Source organism: Enhydra lutris, unplaced genomic scaffold (genome assembly GCF_002288905.1).
Source record: "Enhydra lutris kenyoni isolate GAN:26980312 unplaced genomic scaffold, ASM228890v2 scaffoldscaffold90, whole genome shotgun sequence".
Taxonomy (NCBI): Eukaryota; Metazoa; Chordata; class Mammalia; order Carnivora; family Mustelidae; genus Enhydra; species Enhydra lutris.
This window is the reverse complement of record NW_019154174.1, coordinates 6,555,941-6,579,358: the sequence shown is the minus strand read 5'-3', so window position 1 is coordinate 6,579,358 and position 23,418 is coordinate 6,555,941. Positions and strand designations below refer to the sequence as shown.

The 23,418-nt window shown below is 51.3% G+C and overlaps 2 protein-coding genes across 4 annotated transcripts; one reads left to right on the top strand and one right to left on the bottom strand.

Annotated features, from left to right (window-relative positions):
- Positions 1–217: 217 nt before the first annotated feature.
- Positions 218–7,846, bottom strand: LOC111162288 (tripartite motif containing 72). Its single transcript, XM_022526590.1, has 7 exons — positions 7,741–7,846; positions 6,790–7,186; positions 3,607–3,702; positions 3,290–3,520; positions 2,794–2,816; positions 1,800–1,918; positions 218–792 (listed from the first exon to the last, which is right to left on the bottom strand). Exons 2-7 carry the CDS (start codon positions 7,177–7,179, stop codon positions 218–220), a joined length of 1,434 nt encoding a protein of 477 aa, XP_022382298.1. The 5' UTR covers positions 7,180–7,186; positions 7,741–7,846.
- An 8,945-nt stretch (positions 7,847–16,791) lies between these two features.
- On the top strand, positions 16,792–18,103 carry LOC111162289 (apoptosis-associated speck-like protein containing a CARD). Of its 3 annotated transcripts, XM_022526591.1 has the most exons (3): positions 16,792–17,091; positions 17,354–17,407; positions 17,751–18,103. In XM_022526591.1, the coding sequence occupies exons 1-3, from the start codon at positions 16,821–16,823 to the stop codon at positions 18,005–18,007; spliced, it is 582 nt and encodes a 193-aa protein (XP_022382299.1). In that variant the 5' UTR covers positions 16,792–16,820; the 3' UTR covers positions 18,008–18,103. The 3 variants fall into 3 exon arrangements, with proteins under 3 accessions (XP_022382299.1, XP_022382300.1, XP_022382301.1); XM_022526592.1 differs by lacking the exon at positions 17,354–17,407 and having other exon boundaries at positions 16,792–17,078; positions 17,699–18,103; XM_022526593.1 differs by lacking the exon at positions 17,354–17,407.
- Positions 18,104–23,418: the final 5,315 nt, after the last annotated feature.

Genomic DNA, 23,418 nt, shown 5'->3' with positions numbered 1-23,418 from the left:
TTCCTGGTTCCCAAACTGGGGTTTCCTCGCTGACCTGACTTTAGATCTCCCTCCCCCACACTCACCCCAACCCCTCCAACCCCGAACATCTCAGAACTCTTAAGAGTCTCCAGTCCCCAAGCCCCTCCGCCCTGCCTTCAGTCCCAACAGCCCCTGCCCGCCCGGCCGCCTTCCAGGCCTGCAGGACCCTGCAACACTCCCCAGCCCAGCAGGCGGCTCAGGCCTCCTCGCCATCAGCCCCCACGAGGAGCAGCGGCTGAGCGTTTTTGCCCTTGTCGTGCCAACACACGTCGAAAAAGGGGTACACGGGCCCGGGCAGGCGCTCGTGGAAGGCAAAGAGCAGCTCGAGGGCGTCGGCGTCACTGGCATCATAAAAGGAGAGGACTCCGTCGGCAAAGCTCAGGTAGATCCCGATTCGCGTCGGCCGCCTCTCCGCAGTGCGCAGGGCGCGCGGCTCTTTGGCCTCGATGTGCGCCTCCAGGATCTTGCCGTCCCGCAGCCCGATCAGCCAGAGGCCTTGCGAGGGCACGGCGTGCAGCCGGCCGCGGCGGCTGGCCTGGGCCGCAATCACGCCGAGGGCCCAGCGCGGCTTGTCGCCCACCTCCACCTCCCAGTAGTGCTCGCCGTCGGACAGTAGCTGGTGCGCCACCACCGCCACAGCCTTGTCGAACTGGCACGGGTCCTCCCCGGCCGGCGGCGCCTTCTGATCGGAACACTCCACGCGGCGGCCAGAGGGAGACAGCACCAGACTCGGGTGGGCGGTGCTCGGGTCAAAGGTCAGGTCCTTCATAACTGCGGTGGGGGGGAGGAGTGGTCAGGCCCCTGCGTGTCTGCCTACCGCAAGCTCCTCCCAATCAATTTAGGGGCCAGCCGGTCTGCCCTCATCCCCCCAGCATCTTTGAGAGGTGAGCCCCTCTCTCCTTCCCGCCGTGGGCCAAAGACTGGATGTCTCTGAGCTTCAGTTGGCTCTGCTGAAAAACGAGGCCATAACTGCCTCCTTTCAAGGTAGGGAGGATTCCGTGGATACTGGGCATGTAAGTCTGTAGCTAAAGCCCAGGTCACAAAGCAGGAGACAGGAAGCCTGGTCCTAGGCCAGCCCCCACCTCGCCCAGCTGTATGACTACAGTCAAGTCTTTTTTTTTTTTTTTTTTTTTTTTTTTAATTTTATTTTATCTTCTCAGTGCTCCACGATTCATTGTTTATGCACCACACCCGGGGCAGTCAAGTCTTGAGCCAGTCTCTGGGCCTTACTCTTGCCTTGGATAAAACAGAATCCCCTCCCCTCCCCGCCCCAGGGCAGTCAGGACTATACCAGCCCTGTGCACGTGTCCTGGAGTTCTGTAACTAATGCCACTTCACTGTGACCTAACTCTCAGGGGTGGCCATCAGAGTCACTCTCTGGCTTAGGCCCATCCCCAGGGCACCAGCTCTGCACATCCTCAGCCTCCAGCTAGCAGCCGTGATCATCGCCGCCATCCAGCGGCGGCAGGAACTGACCCAGGATCACACAGGGCTCAACCCCCAGGCCCCAGCCTCCCTTGCTTGCCAACGGCAGCAGCAGCTTCCCGGCAAGCAGAGTCCTCCCCACGTCAGTCACCCCCCCATGAACCCCCTGCCTCAGAGGTTCTTCTCTGAGCACAGGTTACAAGGTGCAGAGCAAACACCAGAGGTAAAGGAGCAATGGGCACCTTCTTCGATGACCTCCCAGCTGGGACTGAGAGGTCTCTCTTGTGTAGTCAGGACCTCCCCTCAACCACACGGTGACAAACACAAACCCGGAGACAGCCCCTCCCCCGTACCTGGCATCAGAGCCCGGAACATCTTCCTCCACACCTGGAATTTGAAGTCATCTGAGATGACAGGCAACTGGATATCCAGCCGGGCAGGTGGTGGTGATTCTGCCAGGATCTTCTGTAGCCTGGGGGCGGGGAAGTGGGGGCAGGTGTGTGTGTGGAGGGACTTCCTAGAGGAGGCATGGCGCAGGGGCAGGGCACAAGGTGTTACCCCAAAGAGAGGTTGTGGGCTGTGGTGGAGTTCCAGGATCTCTCCTGTGTCACCCCTGGCTTAAAACTCTGTCAGAGTTTCCCTTTGGAAGGATGAGAAAGTTCTAGAGGGAGATGGTGGATGCCACTGAACTTAAAATTACATGCCAAAAAATGGTTGAGATGGCAAACTTTACATGGTGTATATTCTATCATAATTTTTTACTTACTTACTTATCTCTACACCCAGTGTGGGACTCAAAAGTCACGACCCCAAGATCAAGGGTCACAGATTCCACCGACTGAGCCAGCCAGGAGCCCCCACCAAAAAGAAGAAGAACCTTCTGTTGGGATAAGGGCCAGGCTCCTTAGCCCTTCAGTTTGACCTCACCTCCCACACTGGCTTCATCCTCTCTCCCTCTTTCCAGTCTTGGCTCTTGCCCTTCTCATTGTCTGCTGTGTCTCCTCCCCCAACTCTTCACCTCATCAACTCCCATCACTCCTCCACGGCCCCATGCAAATGTGACCTGCTCTGCGAAGCCTACCCCAGCCACCCCCTTCCCACCAGGGCAGCACTGAGCACCTACTGATGCCTGTGTCCCCGCCCATGTCCATCCCCAGCACCTGTCTGGGAGGTCCCTGAGGATAAGGACCAGGTCAGGGTCAGGGTCATTTCTGTGCTCAACACAAATGCAGGCAGATGGCGGTGGATGGAATGGGGGTGTACAGTCTTGCTGTGATTAGAGGGTGAGCCAGCAAGTGTGAAGACTAGGGCAAGTTGGGAAAAGGGGCAGGGCCAAGTGGATCTCACCTGCTGGTCACCAGACAGTATTTCTGGAAAGAGAGATAAAGAGATGGAGGTGAGGCAGGCAGGGGAGACACTGGGGACTTCTGACGGTGGACAGACCACCAGGAATGCTAAGTGGGAGGTCAGGAAGAATCAGAAAGAGCCAAAAGGAACCCAGAATTTAAGGCCAACCCTAGCTCTTTGCCTCTGTGTGAACTGTAAAACTGTACTCCCTTTCCTCAAGAGACCAATTCCACCGGGTAGGTGATTGTCCAAATAAACACACAAACCTATAATGTCTATGATATGAATGATGACCACTTAGATTCAGTGTCCTTGTGCAGTGTGCAACCTAAACAACCATAACAGCAGCCCCAGGGGCCCGTTCCTCTCCGATGTGTGACCCGGCCTTGTCCCTGCCCCTTTCTGGACCTCAAAGTCCATGTCTGACAATGGGATGAGGTCTCTAGGCACCAAACCCTGGCTGAGAAGCAGAGAGGGTAGGTCACCCAGTGCTCACCATGAGGAACTCCGTCTGTGGCTTGTCGGCCACCTCCTCCAGGACTTTCTCCATCTGCCGTAGCTGCTCCAGGTAAGAGTTCAGGCTGCCCAGCTCTCGTCTCAAGGCGACCCCCGCCTCACTCCGCACACGCTCTGCCTCCCGATCCAAGGAGCCCTCCAGCGCCGCCAGGAACACCCGCATCTTGCCCAGCTGATCCCCGACAGCCCCCCGGAACTGACGCACCGTCTCCTGCAGGAGCAGACAGGCAAGAGCACTAGGCTAGGAGCCCCTGCCCGACGCCTGGTACCCAGGCCCTGCCGTGCTGAGCCACTCACCTCCACCTCCAGCAGCTGGTGCTCCAGCACAGCCACACTCTTCTCCTTGCGCATACACGCCTCCTGCAGCTGCAGCTTCTGCTGGGGCAGTTGCGTCTGAGGGGCAGAGGCAGAAAGTGACAGGGCTGCCCCGGCCCCACCCGCCCCTCCCTGGGCCTGCCGTCTCTGGCTTGGCCTGAACACCAGCTCTCCCCCAGTCAGGTGGGCATCTCCCCACTCCCCAGACTCATGGGCTGATCTCTGGGCCCTCACCGGCACTGGTCCCAATGGTGAGAACGCCCTACTCTCCCACTATTTCAGGAAGTCCTCCCTGGCCTCCCATCCCTCATCCCACACCCTGCGCAGTTAGCACCCTTAGCACAAGTCTTTGTGAGGGTGACAAATGCAAACGCGGCTTGGTGTCCTCCAGCAGAGGGGTACAGCGCTGACCCAGAAGGCCTCTTGGGGTCAGTGTGGGGTGTATGAGGAAGAAATGCAACCTCCTCCTCTCCTGGGGCTTTACCCCATCCTTAAAAGCAGAACAACAGCAAAACACCCCAGTCAGCCTTCCTGCCTACCCAAGGGCTATGGGGGCAGGCAATTTAATGAAAATGTCTGCCGTGTTGGGGCAGCTGGCTCTTTCAGCAGGTAGAGCACGGGACTCCTGATCTCCTGGTGGTGAGCTCCAGTCCCACCTTGGGGATAAATCTTACTTTAAAAATATATATATAGGGACGCTGGGTGGCTCAGTGGGTTAAGCCTCTGCCTTCGGCTCAGGTCATGATCTTAGGATCCTGGGATCAAGTCCCGCGTCGGGCTCTCTGCTCAGCGGGGAGCCTGCTTCCCCCTCTCTCTCTGCCTCTCTGCCTAGTTGTGATCTCTCTGTCAAATAAATAAATAAAATCTTTAAAAAACATATATATATATATACATATATATATATATATGTATATATATATATATATATCTGCTGTGTCTACCAAACACATTTGTGGGGGGATCCTACTGTAGGCCTGCCAATTCATGAGCCCTGAAATGCAGGTGTAGGGAAACTAAGAGCTCCTGCCGAAGTCACTCTTAGTGGGAAAACTGCATGGCCCTGGAATCAGACGGTCCCAGGCCCACCCCAATGGCTTCCAACCTCGGTTTCGTCTTTTGCAGAATGGAAGCAGTCTTCCTCCCCTCACCCATAGCTGTGACAGATCTGTAGCCTCCTCCCTACTCCCCCTAAGGGAAACGGAGAGACCCTCTGGGCTCTGCCTGCAGATGAGTCCCAGTCTTAGCAAATGCCCCAGGATTAGCCCAGCCTGTCACAGGACAGGGCGGACCTGGTGGCTCTCAGCATGGAGCCCTCAGAGGTTCAGCAGCAACAGGGCTAAGCCATGAGGAAGAAGCGTGACGCCATCCTGGCTGCACAGGGAAAACTTGACCGCTGATGACCTCAAGAAGTTCAAACGGAAGCTGGGGGAGGAATTGCTATGCCAAGGCTTTCAGAATGTCCTGCAGTGGCCACTCCGGCAGCTAGAGTCCCCACAAGCTGGTTGCCCTCACAAGCGGTGAGCACTACAGCTCGGGCTCTGTAGGGATCCGAACCCAAGGCAGTCATGCTGTGCGACATTGGCACTCAGGAGGATGCAGCTCAGTTTCGGGGGGTCGCATCAGTCCCCCGTTCCCAGCACATCCCATTTGACCACTCTTGAGTCCTGGTACATGGTCTCTGGACCCAAGCCCTCTTTGTCGTCAAGGACCCAGGCATCCAGCCCAGCCCCAGCTTTCCTGTCTCCCTCCTCCATCAGACCCTTCTTGGGTCCCTTCTTCAGAATTCCTGCCAGCCCTTCCCTGTGTCTTAGGGCTGGGGCTGATTCGGATCCTGGCAGAATGTATCCCACCTCTCTGCGCCCTCAGGACTCCTGGGTCACCTGGTGCTCTGTTCCATGTCATGGACTCTATTCCCTCTTCGCAGATCTCTCTCTTGGGCCCAGACTGGGAGTCCTGGGGTTACCAGCAAAGGTGAGTCTCAGTTGGAAAGGCCCCTGGAAAGAGGAAGCTTCTGCACTGGTCTAAGAGCCACTAATCAGCACTGGGCAGGACTGGGCAAGGCAGGAGGGGGACAGAATGTTAGGCTGTGTCCCTGGGAGAGTCTGGGGGCCTCGAATACCCGCCTGAGGACAGTGGTCTACCCTCTTTAGAAGTCTGGGGGCGAAGCAGAAGCGCAGTACGCTGTTTGTGGCTAAAGATAACCCGCAGAAGCCCACCCCACTCATCATTCCTGAGAAGCCAATGGCGGCTTCACTGCCGGGATTTAAGGACGGTTCCCTGCCTCCAGAATCCACCTTGCCCCTCTCCCGCACCTGTCGTTTATTGTTCCCCAGCCCCACAAATGCTTCATGGCAGACCTTCCTGGGCCTGTGTAGACACATACTCTCCCATAGCTGCATGCCTGTGACTTGCCACACGTCTGACATGAACGAGCCAGTGTGTGTATGTGCGTCTCTATTCACTAATCTCCGGGTATCTTTTCTGAGCACCCGTGGGAATCGCAAACCTTGGGGTGAGCACAACTGTGTGTTGGCTCTGTAAGCAAGCGTTCAAGACTCCCAGCTCCATCCAGAAAAACAGGTGGATTTGGGTCTCGGTGCCAACCTGGGCCTGCGCATAGAGGAGCGTTCCCAGGCCTGCCTTGCCCTCTCCGCCGGATGCGGTGCGCACAAGTTCAGCAGCTCGGAGGAGAACGCGGGCTCAGCGAAGCAGCTTGGTGGCCTCCACCCACACCGCCCCCGCCGCCCACCCCCAAGCCCCGTCCCTCTAGTTCCAGCTTCCCCGCCTACACCCGCGGAAGGGCCGCGACTCGCCGGCCCAGACGCCTGTTCTCCTCCCGGCTCAGCCAGCTCTGCGGTGCAGCAGCGGCCCCCGCTAAGTCCGGAAAACCTAGGTTGGGGCCGCAGCGGTTTCCCAGGGCCTGCCCCTGAGTGCCTCTTGACCAGGCTCTCATCTCCGCCAGGCTCCTCCTTCAGCTCGTCTGCCCCGATTCCCCAGCGGCCTCGCCCAGCCAGCGTCCCCCACAGCTGCAGGCTCCCCTGGCCCTGAAGCGCAGAATCCAGGTCAATGCGGGGACCTCCGGATCGGCCAGACCCCGCTCCCGCCAACAATCCGGTGCCGCCCCGGTTCCCCCGCCTCCGCAGGCAGCCGGATCGATTCCCGCACCTTGAGGCGCGCATGGGCTTCGGCGGCGGGCAGCAGGCGGTGGCCGCGGTGCGAACCGAGCGAGGCGCACACGCCGCACACTAGCGCTCGGTCCTGCTCGCAGTAGATGCTGAGCGGGTCGAGGTGCTCCTCGCAGTGGCCCTGCGGCACCTGCGCCAGCCCCTCCACCAGGCGCGCCAGCTGCAGGTTGGTGTTGAGCGCCTGTGGCCGCGTGAGTGCCTGGCAGCACGGGCAGGGCACCGTGCCGTCCTCCGCCGGCTCCCCCGCCACGCGGCTCAGGCAGGCGCGGCAGAAACTGTGGCCGCACTCGGCCGTCACCGGCGCTTCGAACAGCTGCAGGCAGAGCGGGCAGGACAGCTCTTGGTGCAGGAGGCCCGGCGCAGCCGACATGACGGTCCTGAGTAGAGGAGGGGTCAGTCAGGGAGGCTCCGTGGAGAGCCCCGAGGTAGGCCCAGCCCCAGCCCCAGCCCCAGCCCCAGACAGGAAGGATCCCCAGCCTATAAAGACCTCATTTCTCATACAGAAAAGGACTCTGGTTCTGGCCAAAGCGGAGGGGGTACTCGGTTTCGATCCCAAAAGCAGTCTCAGCTGCATTTCTCAGCTCCAGCCCCCAAAACAGCCACTAACAGGGACCTTGTCTCAATCCCAGTTCCTAAACAGGATCCAGGTTGCAGTCCTTCCCTTGTCTTAGCCCCAGCCTCAGCCCCTGCCCCAAATTCCCGAGCCCCCACCCCTGCCCCTCTACCTCTCCAGGATCCCCAGGCCTCCCCTCCCCCCATATATTCAGGCCCACAGGACCCACAGGACTCACAGGTCTGGTTGGAGATCTTAGGCAAAAAGAGAGTCCTGGGAGGCCCACTCAAGGTCAGGCCCAAACTTAGCAGGGTCAGAGCTGTGTCTGAAAACAGGCAAAAGGCAAACAGCAAGCTCAGAGCAGAGTCGGGGGTTCACAGGCGCAGCTAGCAGTGGACCCCACTGGTGAGGGCACAGAGTGAATCACAGACAGACCCTCCCAGGCTGTCTTGGCCCCAGGACTATATTTAGTCGTCCTGCCCACCCCTTTCCATCACTTCTGGAAAGCGTTCTAAAAGTGAGGACTGAGTGGTCAGCGGACAAGCGTCACATGTCAAGGCCACCTGTCCTGGCCCATCCACTGGCCCCTCCCTGGCTCAGCCTGGAGCCAGAAATTACAACAGCAGGGAGACCGGGCCTCTCAAGTCACAGAAAAGACAGAAACACGATTGGGAGGAGTGTCTCCTTTCTCCCCCAACCCCCAATCCACACTCTCCAGCCTCCCCCTTCCCTGCCTGTGGCCCATCCCCAGTTTGTCACCCACTTATTCACTTACTCCCCAAGTTTCTGGCTCTCCAAGATCACACTGACCCTATTAGCTCCACCAGCAGGAGAACAGGACCTGCTCACTCCAGCCTTGGCCTTTGGGCTTGCTGGCCCCTCGGCCTGGAACACTCTTTCAGACATGGTTTCCATCCTCCTCTCCCTCAGATCTTTACCCAATGTCACCTTTTCAGTGAGGCTCTTCCCAACTCCCTGATTTTAAATCTCACATCTCCCTTCCCCTGCCCTATTTTTCCCTATAACATTTATTACTATCTGACAAGCAATATTTTACTTGGGTTTTTTTGACTGATTCCTCCTACCAGAACATAAATTTTATACACTGCTTGTCTCCAATTTAGAATAAAGCATGTGCACACTACAGGTGCTCAGTAAGTACTCAGTGAATGAATAAACACACAAGGTCACTGAGTCCTCTTTTGGCCTCTCAGCCACCCTTTCAGCTTTTCCTGGATTTGTCCATTTCTCCCTCCCTCAACCACATTCTGCCTGTCTTAATCTGAGTTTCTGCTTATGTTTCAGAAACATGAGGACTTTGGACTCTCTTTTTGCCTCTCTCTTGGGTTTGTAATGTCCATTCTTATTAATTTTATCCCAAATGAGCATATGAGGTGTTCTGGATCAGAGACAGTCTTACTAAATCTCTCCCAGGAAATAGTAAATATCTGGCTCCCTGTGCCCTAGGATGATGGGATAAGAGCCAAGTTAACTGGCCCATGACAGTAGCCAGATACCCTACAGAGGATCCACAAGGAAGAATTCCTTTCCCTGATTATCGAGGAGAAGAAATCAATTGCCCCTATCCCCTGCTTAAAGATCTTTTTTTTTTTAAGATTTTATTTATTTATTTGACAGACATGGATCACAAGTAGGCAGAGAGGCAGGCAGAGAGAGAGAGATCACAAGTAGGCAGAGAGGCAGGCAGAGGGAGGGCGGGGAAGCAGGCTCCCCACGGAGAACAGAGCCCAATGCGGGGCTCCATCCCAGGACCCTGAGATCACGACCTGAGTCGGAGGCAGAGGCTTAACCCACTGAGCCACCCAGGTGCCCCCTTAAAGATCTTCTTCCTCCAACTCTTTGACAAGTAAATATATCTCCCCAGGAGCCAGATAACTCCCTACACGTCTCAGCTCAAGTCTTTGGTTTTGCTGTTTTTATCCTGTTTTGTTTTTTTTTTTAATTTCACAAAGATATTTTATTTAACCCAATGTATCCAAAATATTATCATTTGACTTGTAACTAATATGAAAATTACTAATGTGGAGCACCCATCTGGCTCAGTTGGTAGACCACACAACCCTTGATGTCGGGGTCATGAATTTAAGCTCCATGTTGGGCATAGAGCTTACTAAAAAAAAATACTAACAAAATATTTTACATTCTTTCTTTCATACTTAGTCTTTGATATCAGGTGTGTATATTACATTGAGGGCACATCTCATTTCAGACTGGCCTCATTTCAGGTGCTCAAGAGTCATGTGTTGATAGTAGCTATCAAATGGAAGAGCACAGCTCTCTAATCTTCATGATCTTATAATAGATTAATTTTAAGATTATCTTATTAAGCCTTGCTGATTTTTTTAAAGACCTTATTTATTTATTTGACAGACAGAGATCACAAGTAGGCAGAGAGGCAGGCAAAGGAGTGGGGTGGGGGGAGCAGGCTCCCTGCTGAACAGAGAGCCTGATGTGGGGCTGGATCCCAGGACCTTGGGATCATGACCTGAGTGGAAGGCAGAGGCGTTAAACCACTGAGCGACCCAGGCGCCCCAGCCTTGTTGATTAAATATAGATTTGCTCGCTTGCGCTTGATCAAAACCCTAGAAAAATGTGAATGGGGGTTGGGGGAAGAACTCAGTTACTTAAACAGAGCATTCTTGTATTTATATACAAAAGTTATATTTATGAACTGAACCTCCCATTTGTTTTGTTGTGTGTTTTTTTTTTTTTTTTTTCTGGTAACTTCTCCTACCCTCCCTCCCAACCCATGCTTTTTTTCTTCTTCTTCTTCTTCTTTTTTTTTTTTGTTAACATATAATGTATTATTTGTTTCAGGGGTACAGGTCTGTGATGCATCAGTCTTACACAATTCTCAGAGCTCACCACAACACATACCCTCTACATGTCCATCACCCAGCCACCCCCTCCCTCCCACCCCTTCCCATTTCTTTTAATAATTTGTTAAATCCCAAAGCAGTGTCTAGATAAACAATGACTTGCATCCCAAAAGCATGAGTAAAACCTAAATATGACAAGTCTTCAGACTTGTCTCCAAGTTCTGCAGCTCATTTCCTCTTCTTTTTTTTTAAAGATTTTATTTATTTATTTGACAGAGAGAGATCATAAGTAAGCAGAGAGGCAGGGGGAAGCAGGCTCCCCGCTGAGCAGAGAGCCTGATTCGGGGCTCGATCCCAGGACCCTGAGATCATGACCCGAGCCGAAGGCAGTGGCTCAACCCACTGAGCCACCCAGGTGCCCCTCATTTCTTCTCAAACATTTGAAGCTCTTGCATGTTGCCTGCTGGCCCACTTAGGAAGCTTCCCCAGGCTTCCTGGCACCTTTGGGCTTAACCTAGGAACCTTGTACACACTATCATGATTTAGGCCTCTCAGGAAGAGATAAGTCTTATTATTCTTTTGGATGAGAGCCACTGGCTACACAAATGACTAAAGTATTAAAAAGTCTCAGGAAGCTCCTAGGGCTTTTTACCAGAACCCTGAGCAGCCCAGGGAGGTTTGATTTCCCTGAACAGGAGGGAGTGGGGATGACAGCATATCTGGAGGTGGTCTCTGAAACCACAAGCTACCTTACTTCCACTCAGAAAGTCAATGTGCTGAATGTTGATCTCACCTGGAGTTTCCATCACTGCCAGGCTGAGGCTGAAGGCTTTGGTCAAAAGGAGTGGGTGCCCAGGACAAGGGGGTGACAGTCAACTCAATCTCTCCCTGTGCATGGGCCAGATCTGACCTCTGACCCATGGGAGGGACACTGGTTGTCGACAGCAGGGAACATATTGAGAAGGAAGTAAGGACTTGGGTTGCTAACCCTAAGAGGAAGCTCTCTTAAGTCCCCGCAGCCAGGGCTCAGAGGGGGCAGATTTTGGCTTGTCCTAAGGGAGAGCTTCCCAATGGCTGAAGTCATAAATGCCATGGAAGGTAAGAGCTCCTTGTATTGGGTAAATGCAGAAGAAGGCAGAAATCCTCCAATCAGGGCCAGAGCAAAAGCAGGTCCTGAATGCTGATGTCACAAATTCATGTTGCGTACACCCAGGAAGGTTACCTATCTCTCTGGACTCCAACTTCTCGAGCTACAACATGAGGATAAGTAGGAAAATAATACCATCCCTTAGGGTTGTTATGAGGATTAAACCAGATATTATATTAAACAAACACCAGAGGCAGTGTGCTGACACCCAGGGGCTTAGGGGGCAGTGACTGCCACCACTAGGCTCAAATCTTGACTCTGCTCTTTCCTCATGTGACTTTGGGCAAGTCACTTAACCTGATTTTCTCAATTGTAAAATGGGAACCATGTAAGGATTTTTATTAAGACTCTTAGATTGGGGGTGCGGAGTGCCTGGGTGGCTCAGTCGTTAAGCATCTGCCTTTGGCTCAGGTCATGATCCCAGGGTCCTGGGATCAAGCCCCACACCGGGCAGGGGGTTGGGGGGGTCCTTGCTCATCAGGGAGCCTGCTTCTCCCTCCCATCTGCCTTCTGCTCTCCCTGCTTGTGCGCTCACTCTCTCTCTCTCTCTGTCAAATAAATAAATAAAATTTAAAAAAAAAAAAGACCCTTGGATTGGGGCACCTGAGTGGCTCAGTTAGTTGAGCATCCAGCTCTTGATTTCGGCTCAGATCATGATCTCGGGGTCATGAAATGAAACCCGACATCAGCCTGTGCTCTCAGCAGGGAGTCTGCTGAAGATTCTCTCTCCATCTCCTTCTGTCCTTCCACTCCACTCCCCCAGCTCACTCATGCACTGTCTCTCAAATAAATCTTTAAAAAAAAAAAATTCTTGGATTGTTATGAAGGTTCAGCAAACTAATTCATACAAAACTCTTATAACAATGCCAAGCCCATAGGAAATGTTCAATAAATGTTGGCTATTGATATTATTACAATTACTATTACTAAGTATTCCAAGGAATCCTCCATATAACTCTATAAGGTAAATAACATCATCCCTACTTCAAAGACTGGAAAACTAAGGCTCAGAAACTTTAACAAGTTTAACAAGTGACAAAATCACCTACCTGTTCCCACCATTTCACCATTCTTAATCCATTTATACCCTCATAAACTCATTTATAACCTTGTAACCACCCAGCATTGTTTCTATTTTACAGGAGGCCATGAGGGACAAGATTAAGTGACCTGACCATGTTCTGGAGATCTGTGGTCTTGGCTGCAGAAGAAGCAATCTGGTTCCAACGATCAAGGGTTTCTTTGGTTATAGGTGGGGAGAAGCACACCCAAGAGGCATCTTACCACCAACAACAGCTCTGGCTCCAGTCCAGGGGCAAGGGTGGGCCTGAAGTAAAACTTGAAAGTTCTTTCCTTGCCAGGGATCAAAGTTCAGAGCTCTGGGCACTCCCCCCCCAGAAAAGGTGGTGTTGAGGGAGAAGGGATTATCATGGCTTCCCAGAGAGCTGCCCAAACCTCCTGTTCCCCACTTCCCCAGATGAAAATCACCCTGGCAGTGTCCAGGAACAAGTAGGCTCTGCCTCTACCTCCCTGATTTTGGCCAAGTCACTGCCCTTCTCAGGGTCCTGATTCCCTACGGGCTGATGAGGTGAGCACATTCATGTTACAGAACACAGACCCAGCGAGGGGCTGTGACCTCCCTAAGTCACAGCTAAGAGGATCTGGGAATCAAATCTGAGTGGGGCTGATACCAGTCAGCTCCTTCCTTTCCCACTATTCAACCATCTTCTGAATGTAAGTTCTAGAGCTTTCTGCAAAGAGGAGGAAGTTAATGTTATCATTACTCCTATCGTAATATCTACCCTCCTAAGATGTTTGTGGACAGTCTGGAGGAGGCATAAATTTACATATACATAATCTCTCCAAGCCGTTTGTCATTTTTCAAGGAGGTAAGGATGGTGGTTGGAATTTGGGCCTAGGGATCAGATGGTTCAATCTGTGTTTCCTCATTTACTACCATTGTTGGCTTCGAGAGTAATTTCTGAAAACCTCAGTTTTCTCCAATGTATGGTGGGATAATTAACATGCCTCACGGGGATGTCAGGAGGTTTAAATGAGATTATGCATGTTATGTTATGTTATGTTATGTTATGCACATGCCTAGAACATAGTAAATTCTAAATAATGGAAACTGGGGGTGCCTGGGTGGCTCAGTGGGTTAAGCCGCTGCCTTCGGCTCAGGTCATGATCTCAGAGTCCTGGGATCGAGCCCCGCATCAGGCTCTCTGCTCTCTAGGGGAGCCTGCTTCCTCCTCTCTCTCTGCCTGCCTGTCTGCCTGCTTGTGATCTCTCCGTCAAATAAATAAATAAAATCTTTAAAAAATAATAATAATAATAATGGAAACTGTTATTACTACTATTACTGTATCCCACCAGCACTTACCACGTGGGTGAGCGTCTAGTAGATCCTTAATACATGTATTTAGAATAAAACAGGGGTGCCTGGGTGGCTCAGTCCGTTGAGCCTCTGACTCTTAACTTCCGCTCAGGTCATGATCTCAGGATGGTGAGATGAAGCCCAGTGTCAGGCTCCACATTGGGCATGGAGCCTGACTCCTGATGAATGTTGGGACAAGCAGTAACTCATCAAGCCAACCAGAAGGGGAAAGAGGGCAAGCAGAGGACAGCTGCCACTTATGGAGGGAAGTCCAGAGGCTAACAGGGTCGAAAGTGTAGCTAAGGAGGTTAGCAAGGATCTTGAAGGTCAAGCCAAGGAGCTTGGACTTGATTCTGAGGGCACTGGAGAGTCACAGGTTTCTGAGCAGGGATGGAGTAAGGTCGATGTGTGGGGTAGGAAGAGGTAGCCTGTCGGCCACAGCGTACAAAATGAACTAGAGATTCTAAAAAGATAAAGACCAGTGAAGAGGCACAATAATAAACAGCCATAAGCCAAGGAACATTGGCTATTGGACCACAAGTGCCACCCATGGTGAGGATGTTGGCACACAACATACCCAGACCACATGGGGCAACATGAACAAGGATGGGGAGTGAGCCCTGCCACTACCCTTGCTGGGAGCTCTTGAATACAACACGCTGCAGGTACCATGGCCTCATTTATTCCTTCCTTTAGCAAACCTTCACTGCACACTTCCTATGTATCACTCTCTTGATGTCGGGGATTCAGCAATGAACAAGACAGACTAGGTCCCTGCTCTCACCGAGCTCACATTCTGATGGGCGATGGATGTCCAATAAATGAATAAATAAATGTGGATGTCAGGAGCACATCAGCAAAAGGAATGGTGATTGCTACAACCCAGCTGAACTGGAGAAATGGGTTCCCAATACCCACCTAGGAAGGAGAGCCCAGATTCAAACTAGACACTGTACAGCTTCAAGCCCAGTCTTCAAGCTCCTGGCAGCTGCCTCTTCGAAAGTTTGTATGTAAACCAAGCCCTCCAGTTACTGGTATCCTCCCTTGAACCACAAGGTGCCTTCGTTGTTGTTTTTTAATTTAAATTCTAGTTAGTTGATATATAGTTCAATATTGGTTTCAGGAGTACAGTTCAGCGATTCATCATTTACATGTAATGCCCAGTGCTCATTATAACACATGCCCTCCTTAATACCCATCTCTCTCCATCAACCCTCAGTTTGTTCTCTCTCATGATTTGCTTCCCACAAGTTCCCTTCATTCATTACTGATTCCACCATACGCTTGTTCTAGATGCTGTGGATGCAACAATGATCTGGACAGGCACAATTTACAGACTGGCAGGGAAGACTGATGCCAAGCAAATCCACGTAGTTACAATCCAGTCACAATTGCTGTGAGAGCAGGGGTTATGAACTAGTCTGGGAGGAATTCTAAACCTGGTTGGCCAGAGGAAGTGACAGTTAACTGGAGACCTAAAGTCTCAAGAATTTAGCAGGCCAAGAGTAAGGGAAGAGATTCTCAGGTCAAGGGAACATGTTGAAAGGCTTGGAGAGGGGCACCTGGGTAGCTCAGTAGGTTAAGTGTCTGCCTTCAGCTGGGGTCATAATCCCAGGGTCTTGGGACAGAGTCCCACATCAGTGGGGAGTCCACTTCTCCCTCTGCCTGTCTACCACTATGGTCTCTCTCTCTGAAATAAAATCTTTAAAAAACAAAACCGAAAAAAGGCTTGGAGAAACAAAGTAGTGTTGCACATTTGAGGAACTGAGAGGCCAGTGTGGTTGAAACTCAGAGATGGAAGGAGGACAGGGTATGGCACAAGACAAGGCTGCTGAGGTTCAAGAGGGGCCAGACCAGCAGGGCCTTCCCAGACATGTTAAAGGCAAGTTAAGGATTCTGGGCACAGCTTGGGCTCCAATGCCTACTCATGCCACCTTTCACTTGCTCTTCTACATCAAGCCCTCTGGGCCCAGAGTGGCTCCATAACTTTCCCTCCAGTCAAGAAGTTTCACAAGTGTCTCATCATCATTTCCCCAGAAATTCAGCTGCTGGAACCAAATCCTGGTTGTCCCAGGAAGTATCTAGGAGGTTTCAGAAGGCATCAGGTACCCCATGTTATGCTGGAATATTAAGAATATTAAGTGGATAAGTGGGTGTTATGATACCATTTCACAGATAAGGAAACCGAGGCAGAGAAAGTATACAACTTGGGCGCCTGGCTGGCTCAGTTGGTTAAACAACTGCCTTCGGCTCAGGTCAGGATCCCGGAGTCCCAGAATCGAATCGTACACCAGGCTCCCAACTCCACAGGGAGTTTGCTTCTCCCTCTGACCTCCCCGCCTCTCATGCTTTCTCTCTCTAATGAATAAACAAAATCTTAAAAAAAAAAAAAAATAGTTGTGTAAGGTTTTGAGTGAGAGCGAGAGAGAGCGAGCGAGCATGCATGAGCAAGGGTAAGGGGCAGAGGGAGAGGGATAAGCAGATTCATTGCTGAGCAGGGAGCCCATCCCAGGGTCCTGGGATCATGACCCGAGCTGAAGGCAGACCTTTAACCAACTGAGCCACCCAGGTGCCCCTCTACCCTTTTTTTACATCTCTTTTCTTCCCACTATGTGGAATTTGGCAAGCTACCCGGTTCTGGCTGTTAGAATTCTATGATTCTAAGATTCTATGACCTGTGAGAGTGGATGCTAAGGTTCAAGGAAATGTGGACATTATAGTTTTCTAGAACTTCAAGATTCTAAACCTTGGCACTTCAATAAACCAGGTTCCCCTGGTCTGTGGTCTTTACTGCAAGCCTGGAGATGCAGGCACTACCCTAGAAGGCCCTCAGTGGCATCTCCCTGGTCCCACCCTTACACATCAGCTGCAGGATGCAATCTGGGCGCCCCCCGATGGCCAAGCTATTGAGTCTGGAGACCTTGGTGGGTGGGAACCAATGGGATAATCAGGGTTTCCCTCTGCCACAGGCCTGGGGCAAAGGCAGGAATCGGGAGAAGGCGGGGAGTTCCAGGTCCCGCCCCAGAGCAGACTTCCTGATCTGCACACATCCCGGGTGAGCGGGTGAACGAGAGCAGCAGAGGACCCCAGAGCCATGGGGTGCACTCGAGACGCCATCCTGGACGCACTGGAGAACCTGACTGCAGACGAGTTCAAGAAGTTCAAGCTGAAGCTACTTTCAGTGCCCCTTCGCGAAGGCTATGGGCGCATCCCACGGGGGACACTGATGTCCATGGACGCCATGGACCTCACAGACAAGCTCGTCTCTTCCTATCTGGAAGAGTACAGCGCAGAGCTCACCATGATCGTGCTGCGTGAGATTGGCATGCAGGAGATAGCAGAGCACCTGCAGATCAAGTGCAAAGGTGAGCTCGCCCCCTACACACTCTGCAGGGGCCACCTCCTATACCCCCTCACTGCACCAGCCCCCCCCCAACACTTGCCCCTGGGGCTCTTTCACTTCCTGTTCCTCCTACCCTCTAAAATTACAAAAGCTTCTCCTTCTGGGAAGGGAGGTTTCCTGTGCTTGGCCTTGAACTTGGCTTCCAGACCAAGGGGCCCCTAACCCCAGAGAGACCAAAGATATGGTAAGACTGGAAGGGGACCACTTGACTAATTTCCTTATAGGCCCCGCTCCAGGGCCTGCTGGGATCCAGGACTACCAGACTGGAACCAAGCCAGGTGAGGCCTCCACTCCAAACCTCTCAGCCACACCCCATCACACCCCATCAGCCTGAAACAAAGCAGCTGTGTCCCACAGCCAGGAACAAGGGGAGCAAGATTGGGCCCACCCTTCCCACGCACCTACACACTCCTTGGGCCACACCCGTTGGGGCGGGTGCTGGTAGGAGGGAAAGAGAAACAAAGTTCTACTTATCCTCCTAATATCTGTAGTGTGGGTGGGCTGCCCACCTTGAGCCCCACCCCTTAAGAGTTAGAGCAATTTCTGAAGCAAGCAGTGCTGGAACAGACGCCCGTACCCACCCTGGGGAACTGGCTCAGGGGCTCTCTGTTCTGCCCACAGCACCGCACTTCGTGGACCAGCACCGGGCAGCCCTCATCACACGCGTCACAGACGTGGAAGCGGTGCTGGACGCCCTGTACGGGAAGGTCCTGTCAGACGGGCAGTATGAGGCAGTGCGGGCGGAGTCCACCAACACAATGAAGATGAGGAAGCTCCTCAGCTTTGCTCCAGCCTGGGACAAGACCTGCAAAGATCAGCTCCTTCAGGCCCTGAGAAACACCCACCCCTACCTGGTGGCAGACCTGGAGAAAAGCTGAGGTGTCTCCCACAGCAGCAGCCCCACACAGATTCTGGGGCAGTTCCAGTCCACTCACCCAAATCTGACTTTTTTATATACAATATATGAAAAGCCAGCTTGTACTTGTGTGTTTTTCCTACTTCGAGCCTGGAAGCACAGGCAGAGCTAAGCTACAGAGACAAACAGCGCAGAGGCCAAGCAAAGCTCTACTTTCACTGCCTGTTCCCAGGGCAGCAGGTTCCCCACTTTACCCTCACAGTCACCCCAGACTGGCCCCTCTCATTTACCATCTGACAGCTCCTCCAGTGCCACCCATAGTTAGCCCTGGGGCCAAGGTCTAAAACATATGTGCAAACGTATGTGCAAAGGGTCTGGAACTAACAGGCCAGCTTTGTCAGGTATTTGACAACAGAGGGGTCTACGTGGCTTCACTTTCACTTAGGAAAAAAAATTGTAAAATTAGACCACTTTTCAGAGGGAGAGACAGAGTATCCTCTAAATAAAGAAGAGGACAAGAAATCAAGTATCCTCCTAGGGTTTCTTCTGGCCCCAGCACAGCCTTGGGCAAGCCTCACCACTCCCTCTGCACCCTGCCACCCACCTGGAGGAACGGGTTATAGGTTATACTTTGCCCACAAAACAGACCATTCTAGGAACCATTTATTCTCTTGGTTGAATTTTTGCTTCAAGGGATATAGATTTTTCTCCAGAACAGCACTTAAGGAGCCTTTGCAAAGGCTGCTGGGGAGCCAGGATCCTAGGATTACATCCTCCATACCCTTTGCACCCAAAATTCTTCCTGGCTTTGAAGCAAGATAGGGTTTGGTAGGCAAAGCAATGGGCGGGCACATCAGCCCAGCTGTCCTAGTCTTAGGGGGTCAGATCATCAGACACAGAGGATTCAGGTATGTAGGTACATGAGTGGTTCTGTGCCACTCACAATGACACCCCAGTTCACAATGAACAAAGCTGTGTGGACTCTCTCACCCAGAGGACACAAAAACTAGAAATGTGGTGTGTATGCTTCCCATACACTCCCTTAGGGGTGTACGCACAATATTGTGAGTCTATAAAAAATTTCCCTATCCTCATCTACTGGATCACCTGAGCAACAGGAGAAAACAGGTAATTTGCTACAAGAGAAAGCATCAAGGTAAGACAAGGTCACCCACTCATCACATGGGAGTAACTGCTTCTAATGCTACTTGGGATTCCAGGAGGAAAGCAGAGCTTTCCAAAAGCAGCTATCAGCCCTACCAGTTTCCTGTAGGCTCATCAGTTTTTCGTTTTGTTTTGCTTTGTTTTTAAAGTTTGGGGGGCGGGGTTGTTTTTTTGGTTTTTATTTGACAGAAAGAGATCACAAGTAGGCAGAGAGGCAGGCAGAGAGGGGGAAGCAGGCTGCCTGCTGAGCAGAGAGCCCAATGCGGGGTTCCATCCCAGGACCCTGGGATCATGACCTGAGCCCAAGGCAGAGGCTTTAGCCCACTGAGCCACCCAGGCGTCCCTCATCATTTTTTTTTTAAGGTTTTATTTATTTGAGAGCACAGCACACATGGGCAGGGCAGAGAGAAGCAGGCTCCCCACTGAGCAGGGAGCCCAATGCAGGACTGGATCCCAAGACCCTGGGCCCATGACCCCTGCCAAAGGCAGACACTTAACCAACTGAGCCACCAAGGTGCCCCAGGCTCATCGTTCTTTAGCCAGCCACCCCACAAAATAAATGCTAATGCTCCCCATTCCATATTCGACACTGAAATGTTCTGTTCTTATGTCACTTATATGCTCTGCAAGGACCTTGCCATATCCAAACTGAAGTGGTCTTCCTTTCACTATTTCTGTATCTTGACATGGTATCACCTTAACTAGCAAACAGTACATCCTAACGTTCCAACAAAGCACAGATTTAGTCTTGGGGATGCGAGCTCTTCCACCTGACTTCTAAGACTAACATCCAGGCGTGCCTGGCTGGCTCAGTCAGTGGAGTGTGTGGCTCCCTGATCTTGGAGTTGGGAGTTCAAGCCCCATGCTGGGCATGAAGCTTACTTAAAAACAAAGAAAAAGCAGACTAACATTCAAGACTAATGTTGCCTATGCTAGCTCTTCCAACTTACACGTAATCACCTTCTTTCAACTTCACTGCTTCCACCTGGCTTATACCTAATGTCTCACCCACAACAGGTTCTCCACCTCTAGTCTACCTTTAAGGGCTGGAGTGACCAAAATGGATAGGACAGGCTTACTTCTAACATTAGGACACCTCAACTCTTTCAGCCCAACCTTTAAGGACTCCATCCAACCTGTCTTCCTTTAACATATCCCATGATTCCAGCAATATTTGCTCACACCCCATTCCCTAGAACATGCTGGTCCCTTAACTCTGGACACCTTGAAACCTGTCCTAGAGTGCCTTATAGGCATGCCTTTATCTGGGTTCCAGTGGTATTTCCCAGGATTGTTGTGGTAAAACAAACCTTTCTGGGTCTTTTACATAGGGCTGAGCCCTAATAAAAAGGCAGCTTTTCAACCTCTTAAGTGCCTTGCATGCAAAAAGTAATAAATGGGGGCACCAGGGTGGCTCAGTGGGTTAAAACCTCTGCCTTTGACTCAGGTCATGAGCTCAAAGTCCTGGGATCGAGCCCTGCATTGGGCTCTCCGCTCAGCAGGGAGCCTGCTTCCCCCTCTCTACCTACTTGTGATCTGTCAAATAAATAAAATCTTTTTAAAGAAAGGAACAAATGGGGGTGCCTGGGTGGCACAGTGGGTTAAGCCTCTGCCTTCGGCTCAGGTCATGATCTCAGGGTCCTGGGATCGAGCCCCGCATTGGGCTCTCTGCTCAGCGGGGAGCCTGCTTCCTCCTCTCTCTCTGCCTGCCTCTCTGCCTACTTGTGATCTGTCTCTCAAATAAATAAATAAAATCTTTAAAAAAAAGAAAGGAACAAATGGTACTACTATGTATCTCCAATGTCTTAACAATTTTTTTTAAAAACTCCACATGAAGGGACCCCTGGGTGACACAGACAGTTAAGCCTACCTTCGGGTTCTGGGAGAGAGGCCCACCTCAGACAGGAGCCTGCTTCTCCTCCCTCTGCTCACGCTCTCTCTTGCTCTCAAATAAATAAAATCTCTAAAAAATAAGACTTCACATAAAACTAATGATTCTCAGATGATGAGGCCTTAGCTAATACTTTCTTGCCAAGTTATCCTTAAAAAGAGCAGTTACAGGAACACCTGGGTGGCTCAGTCAGTTAAGTGTCTGCCTTCAGCTCCAGTCATAATCCCAGGGTGTTGGGATTGAGTCCCTAAGAAGGCTCTTTGATCAGCAGGCTCCTTGCTCTCTCTGCCTGCTGCTTCCCCCTTCTTATTCTGACAAATAAAATCTTTAAAAAAAAAAAGAAAGAAAGAAAGGCAGTTACAAAAACCAATGCAGTCCTGAAGCAAAAGAAATGGCTCTAATAAACTATTCCTAGGTTAAAATTTTGGGGGGCCTTTTTTCCTTGGGGAGATGATTAGGGGAAAGGGAGAACTGAATTTCTTTTTTGCAGTATTTAATTTTTTTGAGAGAGAGCACAAGCAGGGGGACAGAGACAAAGCAAGAAAGAGAACCTGAAGCAGACTCCACACTACGCACAAAGCCTGACACAGGGCTCAGCTGGGGGCTCCATCCCAGATCACCACCTGAGCAGAAAGCAAGAGCCAGATGCCTAACCAACTACACCACCCAAGGTACCCCGGGAGAACTGAATTCTACCTAAGTCTTTAAGCACAGCACAACATAGTGGTCAGATAGTTCTACACCCAAAGGGTATCAACTCAAATCCCTGCTCCACTTCACATCAGTTATGAGCCTTAAGGCCAGTTTGTGCCTCAGCATCTCCATCTATAAAGTAGGGATAACAGCAACTGGTCCATTAACTAGTACACTTCAGTCCAAATATCTCCACTAGGACGTTTTTGATCTTGAGCTCCCCAGTGGCTTAACATAAATAACACTGGAATCAAATTTTTCTCTCATCTCCAAGCATCGTTAAGACTGAAAAAAGAACAGGGGTACCTGGCTGGCTCAGCTGGTGGAAAATGTGCCTCTTGATTTCAGGGTTTTAAGTTTGAGCTCCATGTTGGGTGTAATTAAAGATCTTATTTAAAAAGGGGGAAGCGGGATGTCTCAGTGGCTCAGTTGGTTAAGCATCTGCCTTCCACTCAGGTCAGGATCCCAGGACCCTGGGATGGAATCCCACATCAGGCTCCTTGCTCCAGCCTGCTTCTCTCCCTCCACCTGCCACTCCCCTTGCTTGTGCATGCTCTCTTGTTCTGACAAATAAAAATCTTAAAAAAAAAAAAAAAATAGTATTACTGACCCCCTTGCAAGTTTGAATATGCCCTACCTAGTACCATGCCTGTTATTCTATCACCAGAACAAAGAATTTTTAAAAAGAACAAGAGGGGCACCTGTGTGGCTTAGTGGGTTAAGCTTCTGCCTTCAGCTCAGGTCATGATCTCAGGGTCCTGGGATCGAGTCCCACATTGGGCTGTCTGCTTGGCAGGGAGCCTGCTTCCCCTCTCTCTCTGCCTATCTCTCTGCCTACTTGTGATCTCTGTCAAATAAAAATCTTTAAAAAAATAAAGTTTAAAAAGAACAAGAACCAAGGAGCCACTTCTCTGCCTGCTGCTCCCCCTGCTTGTGCCCCAACTCTGACAAATGAAATCTTTTATTTATTGGGCACCTGGGTGACTCAGTCCTTAAGCATCTGCCTTCACCTCAGGTCATGATCCCAGGGTACTGGGATCAAGCCCCACATTGGACTCCCTGCTCAGTGGGAAGCCTGCTTCTCCTCCCACTCCCCCTGGTTGTGTTCCGTGTGTGTGTCAATTTTAGAAAAGAAATTTTTTTAAAGATTTTATTTATTTGATAGAGAGATCAGTAGGCAGAGAGCCAGGCAGAGAGAGATGGAGAAGCAGGCTCCTTGCTTGTGGAGCAGAGAGCCCATGCGGGGCTCGATCCCAGGACCCTGAGATCACGACCTGAGCCGAAGGCAGAGGCTTTAACCCACTGAGCCACCCAGGTGCCCCAATTTTAGAAAATCTTTTTAAAAAAATTTTTTTTACTTGAGAGAGAAGGAGCAGTGGGGAGGGGCAGGAGAGCAGCAGACTCCCTCTGCCAAGCAGGAAGCCCAACATGGGGCTTGATCCCAGGACCCAGAGATCATGTCCTGAGCTGAAGGCAAGCGCTTAACCCACTGAGCCACCCAGGTGCCCCATAGATCTTTCTAAAAAAAATTAAAAAGGAGGAAAATAAGAACAAGAGCTAATGTTGGCTAAGCCTGTGCTAATTAGAACAAAAACCTGTAAGCAGGACTCAACCTTTCATAAGGTGACATTTAGCTTAGCTCCTAACTAGCACCATTTATATAGAAAAGTTTTAGAGCCAAGCTC